A 12827-nucleotide genomic window follows, 5' to 3' on the forward strand; every position below is an offset into this window, starting at 1 on the left:
GCCTGAAGAGTGTGCAATATCTTACTAGATACATGTTAATACTTGGGTAAATAGTATTCATTCATTTGTTCATTCATTCAACCAATATTGAGTGCCTTATATGCACTAGACGTGGTTGGATATGTTAGGGATACAGCAGTGAATGAAACAAAAATCCTTGCCCTCATAGAATTATTTGTAACGATGGCAGCGGAGAAAGCTCTGGGCCTTCCTTTCGGGGCTATCTGCCCTCTGCTGACACCTGCTGGGAGTCTAGACAATAATAGGAGTCGCTACTACCACCCTGCTATTTATAACTAATTTGTAGTGCAATCCGTTTGATTGATGAGAATACCAACCATTGTGGGCTCCACCTTAAAGGAGAGCAGAGGTATGGGGGACAGAAATGGGGTAGAGGGCCAATGGGTGACAGCCTCCAGCTCACCCTGGCTCTCCCAATTCCCCACAGGGGGTCGATGCTGGAGGTTCCGGGGCCCCAAGCCAGTGTGGGATCTCCCACAGCTGTGCCGGGCAGGGGGCCTGCCCCGCCATCCCGACGCTGCCCTCTTCTTCCCTCCTCTGCGCCGCCTCATCCTCTTCAAGGGTGCCCGCTACTACGTGCTGGCCCGAGGGGGACTGCAAGTGGAGCCCTACTACCCCCGAAGTCTGCAGGACTGGGGAGGCATCCCTGAGGAGGTCAGCGGCGCCCTGCCGAGGCCCGATGGCTCCATCATCTTCTTCCGAGATGACCGCTACTGGCGCCTTGACCAGGCCAAACTGCGGGCGACCACCTCGGGCCGCTGGGCCACCGAGCTGCCCTGGATGGGCTGCTGGCATGCCAACTCGGGGAGCGCCCTGTTCTGAAGGCACCTCCCCACCTCAGAAACTGGTGGTGCTCTCAGGGCGAAATCATGTTCCCCACCCCCGGGGCAGAACCCCTCTTAGAAGCCTCTGAGTCCCTCTGCAGAAGACCGGGCAGCAAAGCCTCCATCTGGAAGTCTGCCTGCCTTTGTTCCTTGAAGAATGCAGCATTGTCTTTGTCTGTCCCCACCACATAGAGGTGGGGGTGGGATCAATCTTAGGAAAAGCGAAAAAGGGTCCCAGATCCCTTGGCACTTTCCTCCAAGGACTTCTATCCTCCCCAGGCCTTTGTTTCTTCTGCTAAAGGTACAGTTCCTTTCAAGAGGTAACAGCACTGGGATCCAAGCAGGGGGATGAAAAACTCAACAGAGAAATTCGAGACCATTTTGCAAGACTGTGCCCGTCTCCTCAGGACCCCCTGGCTCAGTTCTTGAAAAACGGTGTCATATTTAGTCAGAGGCCCCACCCCCAGGAAGCATGGATGGGGATGAAGGCACAGGCTTCTCCAACCTCAAAGGCCCTTTGTGGGGTCAGGACACAGAGTGGGAGGGAGACTGATGCAGGCCTACCAGTCCCTGGCTTTTTGTCTGGGGCTAGAATAAAGAGGTGCCTTCAGCTGGTGGGCCGAGAGGCAGGAAGCAGCCTTCCTTGGAGCAGTTCTTCCATCCTTTGCTGTGAGAGCAGGTGGGCATGGGTGCAGGGGAGGCCAGGGCCATGCTCTTCCATCCAAGCCAGGGCTAGGCAGCTGTGTGTGTGTGTGCAGAGCTGTGATGGAGAGAAGGGGCCTGCCTCTCCTCAAAAAGCAAAATGTCCTTGCAGCTCCAGGCCAGATGGAGAATGATGTGCAGCAGGGAGAGGTCAAGGGGCCTTACTGGGGCTCTGCAACGCTGCAGGCGCTGGGGATGCAGCCTCCACAACAGGCAGCCCTGCAGGCTGAGGGTGGCCTTGTGCTCTCACAATGGCCGCATTCTCCAGGCCACACACGAGGCATTCCCAAAGCTCCTGCTGTCTGGCCAAGAATAGCTGGGATTCCTGGAGAAGGAACCAGCTCCCCAGCCTCCCTGTCTTCTGCCTCCACCCATGCCAGCATTTATTTTAGCATCTGGTTTTCCAGGCTTCTCCCACCCCTCCACACCTGATAGTGCCTCATATGCACAGCACTGACCTCAGCAAGCCAGGGCGTCTAGGGCAGGCGAGAATGGTCTGGCAAGGGTTCAGCCCTCGCCTCCCCAGGGCCATTGTTGGCCCTGCCCGTTCATTTTCTTCTCTGCGCAGTGGGCAGCAGGGCCTTTGCCTTTGGATACAAATGTTTGTACCGTTCTGGGGTAGAGAGGGAAGAGGCTCCCTGCCCACACTTTTACCTCTGGCTTGAACCCCAGGAGGATCATCCCCACCCAGAGCCACCTGCGCCACCTCAAAGCACTGACACTTTGATCAGAGGTTTTATTGAATGGTTTCAGGGAAAGAGGCAGGTTTGTCAGAGGGATGAGGGAACCCTGAGGTTATTTTCTCTAGGCGATGCCTCTGCCCACTGGGCCGGAGCGGATCTGAAATACCCAAGAGGTGAAGGTGAGGCTGTGTGAGCGGACAGAGTCAGGTGTGCGGTGGCGCTGGTGCTGCGTGGGGGCGGGGAGCCCTCGGTGGGCGCTGTTGACAGCGGGCTCTAGGTTATGCTGGGCTCTGCACTGGGGGCGCTAGGTGACAGATGGGAACCAAGCACCAACAGTGGGCCTTCTTGACGGATGGGGGCGCTCTGGGCAGCAGCTGAGAAGGGGCGGTCCTGTGGAATGCGTCGAAGAGGGCTCCGCGCTCCAAGAGAGAAGGTCGGTAGGGGGTCTGGGGCCAGGAAATGATGGAGGGCACAAAGGCTGGGAGCGGGGGCGCTCAGGAGCTCCCAGCGGCCCCCGCCTTACCCAGATCCGGGTGATCCAGAACGCAGTGCGCCACATAGGCTGGGTGGCTGTGCAGACTCCTGCATTTCTTGCAGAAAAGGAGCTCGCAGCAAGCACAGCCCCCGCGGCGCGGCGGTCGTCGCCGGATCTCCAGCACGCACGGCTCCTCTGGGAGGCTCCGCTTCCTGCCGGCGGGGACCAGGCGCTCAGTGCCTGGGGCAGCCCCTCCTCCCTGGGGCCCGGGCACCGCCTCCCTCGTGCCCCAGTCGAGGAGCGCGCAGGCACCTGTCGATGGGAGCTGTTAGGCCGCCCAGCAGCGCTAAGGGGCCGAGCCAGCCCCAGAAGCCGCTGTCCGCGCGCCGCAGCAGCGCCACCTGCTGGGTGCTGGACTCCTGGCGCAGCGGGCAGTAGGACACTGAGCGCCGCTCGCGGCCTTCGCCCTCCTCCGCCACCCGCGGCGGCTCCTCGCCCTCCGTCGCGCTGTCCTCCAGCGGTCTCTGGTTGTCCTCGTCCTCGTCCTCCGACCCCTCCTTCCCTTCCTCTTGCTCCGCCTCCTCGGCCTGGAGCTCTTCCGTTTCCTTCTTCCACAAGGGGGTCTTCACACCTGCGGGCCGGGAGGAGGTCAGGGCAGTCCTGCTGTCCCCGAGAAAGGGTCCAGAATAATTTTTCATTTACTTATTTATTTATTTATTTATTTTGAGACAGTGTCTCTGTAGCTCAGGCTAGAGTGCAGTGGCGTGATCTCTGCTCACTGCAACCTCCGCCTCACGGGCTCAAGCGATTCTTTTGCCTCAGCCTCCCAAGTAGCTGGGACTACAGGCACGCCCCGCTGCGCCCTGCTAATTTTTGTATTTTTAGTAGAAACGGGGTTTCACCATGTTGGCCGGGCTGGTCTCAAACTGCTGACCTCAGGTGATTTGCCCTTTTCGGCCTCCCAAAGTGCTGAGATTACAGGCGCGAGTCACTGCACCCGGCCCTGGATACTTTTTCAAAAAAATTTTTTAAGTCCAGGCATGGTGGCTCACGCCTGTAATCTCAGCACTTTGGGAGGTCGAGGTCGGTGGATGGCTTGAGCTCAAGAGTTCGAGACCAGTGTGGGCAACAAGGTGAGACTCTTTTTATTTCGTTCCAAAAAAAAAAAAAAAAAAACTGGGCATGGTGGTGTACACCTGTGGTCCCAGCTACTTGGGAGGCTGAGGTGAGAGGAAGCTGAGCTAGGGAAGTCGAGGCTATGGTGAGCCATGATTGCACCACCACACTCCAGCCTAGGTGACAGAGTGAGACCCCGTCTCCACAATTAAAAAAAAATTTTTTTTTGAGACAGGGTCTCACTATGTTGTCCAGGCTGGTCTCTGAACTCCTGGCTTCAAGCAGCCCTCCTGCCTAGGTCTCCCTAAAGTGCTGGGATCACAGCCACAAGCCACCTCCCCTGGCTTACTGATCCCATTTTTTTTTTTTTTTTTTTGGAGACAGAGTCTCGCTCTGTCGCCCAGGCTGGAGTGCAGTGGTGCCATCTCGGCTCACTGCAAGCTCCACCTGCCGGGTTCACGCCATTCTCCTGCCTCAGCCTCCCAACTGGGACTATAGGCGCCCGCCACCACGCCCAGCTAATTTTTTGTATTTTTAGTAGAGACCAGGTGTCACCATGTTTGCCAGGATGGTCTCGATCTGACCTCGTGATCTGCCTGCCTCGGCCTCCCAAAGTGCTAGGATTACAGGCATGAGCCACCGCGCCTGGCCACTGATCCCATTTTAATAGGTGGTTATTTACAGAATATTTTATTTTCTGAACGGGATTTCCTTCCTCCAAGTGGGTCTTGCCTTAAGGAAGCCCAGCATCTCCGCTGGTGGGGTGGGCAGGCGGGTGGGCTTACAGCACCTCTGTATGATTAGAAAAGGCGCCTTATAGTCAGGGAAATGGAAAAAGGACCCTCTATGGGCAGACCAATTGGGAAAAGGCTGTCCTTAGGGTGAGCCAATTAGGAAAAGATGCTTCTTCCTTCTTCCAGGCTTGACTTCAGGCACCACTGTCCCCTCTTGCTGGTGCCTTTGTTCAGGGCACAGTTACTACAACTACAAGCAGTAGCCCCAGCAGAAAGTTCCTGGGCTGACATGGAAACTAAGCCGGCCTCCCCTAGAAGGTGTCCGCCGCCCATTCAGCAAACATTCATCAGGCTTCATGCATCCTGTGTCTGTCACATCTGGATAGCTAGGTTTGTAAAGGAAAGAGGGGAGGAAGGCAGGGAAGACACAACTCATGGAGTTTGCTATGGAAAAGTCAAGAAACATTTCTAGGCGGGGCACGGTGGCTCTTGCCTGTAATCCCAGCACTTTGGGAGGCCGAAGCAGGCGGATCACCTGAGGTCGGGAGTTCGAGACCAGCCTGACCAACAAGGAGAAACCCCGTCTCTACTAAAAATACCAAATTAGCCGGGCGTGGCAGTGCATGCCTGTAATCCCAGCTATTCAGGAGGCTGAGGCAGGAGAATCGCTTGAACCCAGGGGTCGGAGGTTGTGGTTTACCGAGATCATGCCACTGCCTTCCAGCCTGAGCAACAAGAGCAAAACTCCGTCTCAAAAAAAGAAAAAAAGAAAGAAAGAAAAAGAAACGTTTCTTTTGATCCCAGTCCATCCTATTTAAAGAGCAAAGGTAATGCTCATGACTGGTGTTCTAGTCTTCTGGTTGTAAAAGGCCAGACCTAGTTCACAGCTAGAAAAGGGTTCCAGAGATGTTTCAAGAGGAAGGGGAGGAGTAAAGGAGTTGAAAACAAAGGGTTGGACATTGAGTGCTGCGCTATGGAATCTGGACTTTGCCTCTCAGCAGTGAGGAGCCGCTGAACATTCTTGTAGAGGGACGTGTTCCAAGCTGTGTTTTAGGATGTTCCCTCTGACAAGACAGAGGGAGACCCCACTTAGGAGTCATTACAGTGGTCCAGGCCAGAGAAGACAAAGGTCTGAACAGGAGCAGCTGGAGATGATGAAGCAGATGTTAAGACTATTCTGGAGCCAGATGTGGCTCACATCTGTAATCCCAGCACTTTGGGAGGCCAAGTCAGGAGAATCACTTGTGCCTGGGAGGTTGAGACTGCAGTGAGCTGTGACAACGCCACTGTACTCCAGCCTGGGTGACAGAGCAAGACTGTTTCTAAAAAACAAAACAAAACAAAAAAAAAACAGGCCAGGCACAGTGGCTTATGCCTGTAATCCCAGGACTTTGGGAGGCCAAGGTGGGTGGATCACTTGAGATCAGGAGTTCGCGACCAGCCTGGCCAACATAGTGAAACCCCGTCTCTACTAAAAATACAAAATACAAAAATTAGCTGGGTGTTGTGGCATGCTCCTGTGGTCCCAGCTACTCGGGAGGCTGAGGAACGAGAATCACTTGAACCCGGGAGGCAGAGGCTGCAGTGAGCTGAGATCTCGCCACTGCACTCCAGTCTGGGTGACAGAGCAAGACTCTATCTCCAAAAAAAAAAAAAATATTCAGGAAGGGGAAAGGAGAGGGCTTGCAGCTACATGGATGGGTAACTGAGAAAAGGTTGGACTTCATGGTGATGGGCTGGATTGTCCAAGCTAGGGTCAAGAGGTCCTGTCCTCCAGCCCCACCCTGCCTCCAGCCCCACTCACCATGCTTATCCATTCTTCCCAAGGCTGTGCCCTGCTTTCCCTGATCAGAGACTGGGATGTGAGAGGGTGCCCAGAACCCGTAGAACTTTGTCTCATGTCTAGGGCCTCTATTAGGTCACAAGGGGTGGGGCTAGAACCTCACCTGCCCATAAGGCTCTGCCCAGGAATAATTTCCTTTTCCAGAGCCTCCCAAAGCACTAACAACTCAGATGTCTCCTACCTTCCCTCTTAGGAAGGCATTAAAGGGGAAGAGAGGATGGCTTTGGCCCCCAATAAACTGGGTTCAAATCCCAGCTCTACCACATAAATATAAAAGTTATCTGATGTTCAGCATGGTATCTCTCTGACCCTCAGTCTCTTCATCTGTAAGTCAGAAATAGTAATACAGTACCACGCTTTACCTGGCCTATGGGAAGCACTGAAAGCACTGGGTTTGTTTGTATCATTATATTCTGTCTTCCTCCTCCTGTCTTATCCTTATCCTTCTTCACCCCATGCTCTCCACTTCTCCTATTTCCATTTCATTGCCAGTACCAAGGAACACAAGGGAATAGTGCCAAGTCCAGTAGGAAGTAGGACTCGGGTACCAGGCTGGTATAGCTCCTGGATATTGGGTATTTGTTGGGGGGCAGGGGTGAGGGAGGGAGTAAAATCAAGGAGCTTCAGGAAAATCCTTTCCTTTCCTGGACTCGAAGTGGAGTGTGTTGGCACAGAGAGGAATGTGCAGATGGACAATGGACAGATTCAGCTCTGGAAAGCCCTCCATCTGTTGAGATGAAGTTGCTGACCTCAAAGACAGCCCAGTCTAATAGTGATCTGCGATCCTCCATCCAAGTCTGAGAGTGGAGGGCAATGGAGTCCCTTCCTTTGGGCATCTAAGTTTGGTGGAGGCAAGTTGACGGGCTGGAGAACAGAGAGCAGACCTGGCCCCCAGGAATCTCGTAGTCACAAGGGGGCAACCCTATCAAGAACTGTGAAGGATCTGAAATGTTATCCTATTTGCAAGCTACCATGTTAACCAGTTGTAGTTTCATGGGTGCTGCCAGAAAACATGAGGCTCCAAGTCAGAGACAAAGGACTTTATTACTCGTGGCACAGCAACTTCGGCCTGTTTGCCTCAGCTTCCCTTGCTTCGGTGTCCTATGAGTGACACAAATGAGTGCCAGTGGATACCGGTATATGCAGAGGTTTGCATTACTAGAGAAATCCCAAGCTTAGGAAACCTGAATCTTTTTTGGGGGGGCAGTGGGGGGTAGCGGACAGAGTCTCACTGTCACCCAGGCTGGAGTGCAGTGGCGCAATCTCGGCTCACTGCAACCTCCGCCTCCCGGGTTCAAGCAATTCTCCTGCCTCAGCCTCCCAAGTGGCTGGGACTACAGGCGCGTGTCACCACACCTGGCTAATTTTTTGTATTTTTAGTAAAGATGGGGTTCCATTGTGTTAGCCAGGATGGTCTCGATCTCCTGACCTCGTAATCTGCCCGTCTCGGCCTCCCAAAGTGCTCAGATGACAGGCCTGAGCCACTGCGCCCAGCCAGGAAACCTGAATCTTTTATAATGGGTAGTGAGCAAACCTGCTGTTTGCTCAGAAAGGAGGCACTACGTCTATTTTCCAAGATTGCTCACTTATACAAAAACCCTTGAAAAGTCAGGGACTCTGCTTTCAAGACATGCATAAACACAAAAGGCTCAAGGAGAATTGTCTCCCAACAAGCTCATTCTCTTTAAATTTACTGAAAGCATTTGTAGCCACCATGGCTCTTGATTGCAAAATTCAAAAGCTCACTCTGGTTGATTTAAAGAGAAAGAATAGTGAGACCTCACAGAATGACGAAAAGACTTGAGAACTGGATAGGAATCAAGGAAGGGTGGCGAATAAGAACACAGTCAAGATCGCATTACAGGAACAATTCAGTTTGGAGGCCACTGCTGGGGGTCACCCATGGACACTGGCACCACGAGCAATCTCATTGAGACACTCACTAAGATTTAATGCCCCTGGCAGGCACATCTAAACCAGTGAGCCTGTGCAAAGACCATCCCACCAAGACACCACAACAGAGTGTCCCCTGGCATGGTCATTCTTCTCATCCTGCCTCCCCAACCCTAATCTGCCCAGTAGCCTTATGCCATCCATCCTTAGGATGTGCATCCCCTCTTCCCAAGGCTGTTTTGGGTTTTGTGGGACCTTCCTAAAAAGTCAGATTGTCAAACAACCCATGCTAGCATAAAAGCACACTAGAATTTATTTTATTATTTTATTTTATTTTATTTTATTTATTTTTTGAGATAGAGTCTTGCTTTGTTGCCCAGGATGGAGTACAGTGGTATGACCTAAGCTCACTGCAACCTCTGCCTCCCAGATTCAAGCAATTCTCCTGCCTCAATCTCCTGAGTAGCTGGGATTACAGGTGTGTGCCACCACGTCCGGCTAATTTTTGGATTCTTAGTAGAGACGGGGTTTCACCCTGTTGGCCAGGCTGGTCCTGAACTCCTGACCTCAAGTGATCTGCCTGCCTCGACTTCCCAAAGTGCTGGGACTACAGGTGTGAGCCACCATGCCCACCCAGCACACTAGAAATTGATCTCACAGAGGACTAGTACAGTCTTCATTGAAAACATGAGAGCAAGCAGGTAATCCCACTAGCCCCAGGAACATATGCATGCCTCCTGCACTCAGACATCTGCTTGGGAGACCTCTTGAGAGGGGTGAAACCATCCCGGTAATGAGTGAAAACTCAGAATTGACTGAATATCTCTCCAAAAGAGACTGAAACCAGAAGAGAATGGGCTATATTCTACTGGCAAGCTTAAGCATTATTTTCTGCTATTTATAGAAATAGTACCTAAAAGGCAAGACAAAGTCAGTTATCACAGGTAAAGCTACAATTTTTTCATATTAAACTTTAACTTTTGAAATTAATAGTATAAATAGTTCCTTAACTTCTAATAGGTATGACACAGAAATGCAATATTAGTTTTGCCTGGGCCATAAATATAACTTAAGAGAAAATAATATCTAAGCGGGGCACAGTGAGGGGAACCCATAGTCCTGGCAATTCAGGAGGCTGAGATGGGAAAATTGCTTGAGTCCAGGAGTTTGAAGCTGCAGTGCACAATAATTGTGCCTGTGAATAGCCACTGCACTCCAGCCTCGGCAACATAGCAAGACCCCCATCTCTAAAAAAAATTTTATTAAGAACAACAAAGAACAATAATCCAGTAAGATAGTATGTAAGTGCTACTTGATTGGGAATATTTGTAACAACATCTTACATTTGTATAGAGAAAAAGAATGGGGCCTCCTAAACTTAGAGCATCATGTCAATTAAGATGTAACTGGCTAGTCAAATCCATAATGCCTAACTAATAATAGCTCAAACTTTATACAATTTATTAATTTACTTAGTAAAGGGCTCCAGGATTGGTTCAGTGTCTTGATGGAGTTATTAAGGGCCCTGCTTATTCTCACCTTTCCTCTTTGCCTTCCTTGTCTCCTCTTGGTTACAAAATGGCTGCTGCAGCTCCAGGCATTGTGGCTTCACGCAACTATGACCAAAGCAGGAAGAAAAGGAATGGCAGAGACGTCTCAGAAGCTCTCCAACAGACTTCTCTTTGAATCTCATTGGCCAGAACTGGAGCACAAACCCATTCCTAAACCAGCTTATGGCAAAAAGAGGGTTGTCAAGATTGTCCTAGACCAGTTGTAATTGGTACCTTTGATCAAGTGGGACTCATGGAGTATAGTTATAAAACAATTTCATTTTTGTCTCCTACAGTCTATTTTTTATTTTATTTTATTTATTTATTTATTTATTTATTTATTTATTTTGAGACAGAGTCTCCCTCTGTCACCCAGGCTGGAATGCAGTGGCTAATTCTGCCTCCTCCTGAGTAGCTGGGATTACAGGCACCTGCCACCACACCCAGCAAGTTTTTGTATTTTTAGTAGAGACAGGATTTCACCATGTTGCCCAGGCTGTTCTCGAACTCCTGACCTCAAGTGATCTGCCTGCCTTGGCTTCCTAAAGTGCTGGGATGACAAGCATGAGCCACTGTGTCCGGCCCAGTCTTTTTAAACATGCTCAAGGGAGGAAAATACTTCTTCCCTTGTCCCTGGAGAATAACTCAGACAGGCCCTATGACTTATTCTGAGTCCTCTTAGGAAGTAGAAAACCCTGAGGCTTGCCACGGCCAGTGACCTGCAAATAGGATGGTGTGGGAGGCAGAAGACATGGTCCCTCTACCCTGTTTCTCTGCCTCTCTTTTCTCCTCAGCTGCCCAACCACTGGTCTCTGTCTTTCCCTGCCCCAATCCATGCAATTCCTTGGATCCAGGCTACACTGAACTCTGGGGACCTTTATTCCCTCTCTAATCCTTAGGAGTCTAATCAGGAACCAACCAGATGATGGTCCACTTCCAGCTTCCTATCCACTGAGGCCGTTCCACCTTCCAGGAGGGTCCATTGAATGTTTTGTGTTTGTTTTGAGATGGAGTTTTGCTCTTGTCCCCCAGGCTGGAGTGCAATGGCACGATCTCGGCTCACTGCAACCTCCACCTCCCCGGGTTCAAGTGATTCTCCTGCCTCAGCCTCCTGAGTAGCTGGGATTATAGGCACCCACCACCACGCCCGGCTAATTTTTGTATTTTTGGTAGAGACAGGGGTTTCGCCAGGTTGGCCAGTCTGGTCTCAAACTCCTGACCTCAAGTGATCCTCCCGCCTCAGCCTCCCAAAGTGCTGGGATTACAGGCGTGAGCCACTGCGCCCGGCCTATCTTTCTATTAAGATGTTCTCCACTGGGCATGGTGGCTCACGCCTGTAATCCCAGCACTTTGGGAGGCCAAGGTGGGCAGATCACTTGAGCTCAGGAATTCGAGACCACCCTGGCCAACATGGCGAAACCCTGTCTCTACTAAAAATACAAAATTAGCCAGGCGTGATGGTGTACCTGTAATCTCAGCTACTCGGGAAGCTGAGGCAGGAGAATCACTTGAACCTGAGAAGCAGAGGTTGCAATGAGCCAAGATCATTCCTCTGCACTCCAGCCTGGGTGACAGAGCGAGACTCCGTCTCAAAAAAAAAAAAAAAAGAAATGAAAGAGGAACTTGGTGCATTCTGTCCTCTCTGTTCTGCTTTACTGCAGCCTGAGGACAAAGTTCTGGGAGATCGGCATTGACTATGTAGGTAACAACAACGGCCTAAAGAAGCAATAAGAAAGAAAGGAACCGAGTGCCTGGAGAACTTCATGGAGCAGAGCCACTTGCCTACTTTGGATCATCTGTCTCTAAGAGAGAGAAATAAACTTTTCTTTTGTGTGAGCCACTGTTTTCAGTGGCCTTTTTGTTATATATAGCAGCTTAGCTTGGCCCTAACTAATAAAGGCAGACATGTGGCTGCCTCTATTGCAGAAGGGCTTTCTCTGTGTGATAGGAATGCATCCCCCAAATCTTCGCCATCTGATTGGGAAAAGAACCTGGCCCTGTAGCTCCAATTTTAAAAGCCCAGGGAAGGGCTGTTTGGACTAGCTGAGTCCCATGCTTACCTCCTAGATTAGTGGCTCTCAGTGGGGAGGGAGAGGATTTTGCCCCCCAGGGACATTGTCCCCCAGAAGACATTGCCAAATGTTAATGTCTGGAGACATTTTTGGTTGTTTTAATGGGGGCAGGGGGCCAGGTGTGGTGGCTCATGCCTGTAATCCTAGCATTTTGGGAGGCCAAGGTGGGTGGACTGCCTGAGCTCAGGAGTTTGAGACCAGCCTGGGCAACATGGTGAAACCCCATCTCTACTAAAATACAAAAAATTAGCCGGGCGTGGTGGTGTGCACCTGTAATCCCAGCTACTCAGGAGTCTGGGAGAGGAGAATCGCTTGAACCCAGGAGGTGGAGGTTGCAGTGAGCCGAGATCATGCCATTGCACTCCAGCCTGGGCGACAGAGTGAGACTCTGTCTCAAAAAATAAAAAATAAATTAAAAAATGGGGGCAGAGGTGCTACTGGCTTTTGGTGGGTAGTGGCCAGGGATGCTGCTAAATGTCCTACAATGCCCAGGACAACCTCCACAGCAAAATAATTATCTGACCTAAGATGTTAATAGCGCCAAGGTCAAGGAACCCTGTTTTGGACCAATCCTATTAACTTTTTAAGGGTTAATATGGAATGTGACTACTTGTCATCAACTCCATAGGCACCACTTGGTTTAAGATACCCTTGCTCTGCCCTGGATGACTGCAGTAGCCTAACTGTCCCCCTGATTCTGTCCTTGCCCCTGCAGTTCTTCTTCGCACAGCAGCCTGAATTAGAGCATGTCCCTACTCTTCTCAATCTCCTGATTTCGTGATCCGCCCATCTTGGCCTCCCAAAGTGTTGGGATTACAGGCGTAAGCCACCGCGCCCGGCCACCCCTACCCTTCTCAAAACACTCTAGGGCACTTCTCATTTCACTCAGAGAAAAAGCCAGACTCTTCAGAGTC

At 51.2% G+C, this 12827-nt stretch overlaps 2 protein-coding genes across 4 annotated transcripts in view; one reads left to right on the forward strand and one right to left on the reverse strand.

Moving 5' to 3' along the window:
- The window catches only part of MMP28 (matrix metallopeptidase 28), a 30389-nt gene extending 28896 nt beyond the window's left edge, over window positions 1–1493 (forward strand). For all 3 annotated transcript variants that reach the window (XM_031011285.3, XM_031011284.3, XM_063706527.1), the window contains one exon: window positions 449–1493. In XM_031011285.3, the coding sequence (XP_030867145.1) occupies window positions 449–843 (395 nt within the window). In that variant the 3' untranslated portion in view covers window positions 844–1493. The remainder of the gene's footprint in view (window positions 1–448) is intronic.
- Window positions 1494–2269: 776 nt separating this feature from the next.
- On the reverse strand, window positions 2270–6469 carry C4H17orf50 (chromosome 4 C17orf50 homolog). Its single transcript, XM_004041896.4, has 3 exons — window positions 6360–6469; window positions 3018–3336; window positions 2270–2917 (listed from the first exon to the last, which is right to left on the reverse strand). The coding sequence occupies exons 1-3, from the start codon at window positions 6370–6372 to the stop codon at window positions 2725–2727; spliced, it is 525 nt and encodes a 174-aa protein (XP_004041944.2). The 5' UTR covers window positions 6373–6469; the 3' UTR covers window positions 2270–2724.
- Window positions 6470–12827: the final 6358 nt, after the last annotated feature.

This window comes from Gorilla gorilla, chromosome 4 (genome assembly GCF_029281585.2).
Source record: "Gorilla gorilla gorilla isolate KB3781 chromosome 4, NHGRI_mGorGor1-v2.1_pri, whole genome shotgun sequence".
Classification (NCBI taxonomy): Eukaryota; Metazoa; Chordata; class Mammalia; order Primates; family Hominidae; genus Gorilla; species Gorilla gorilla.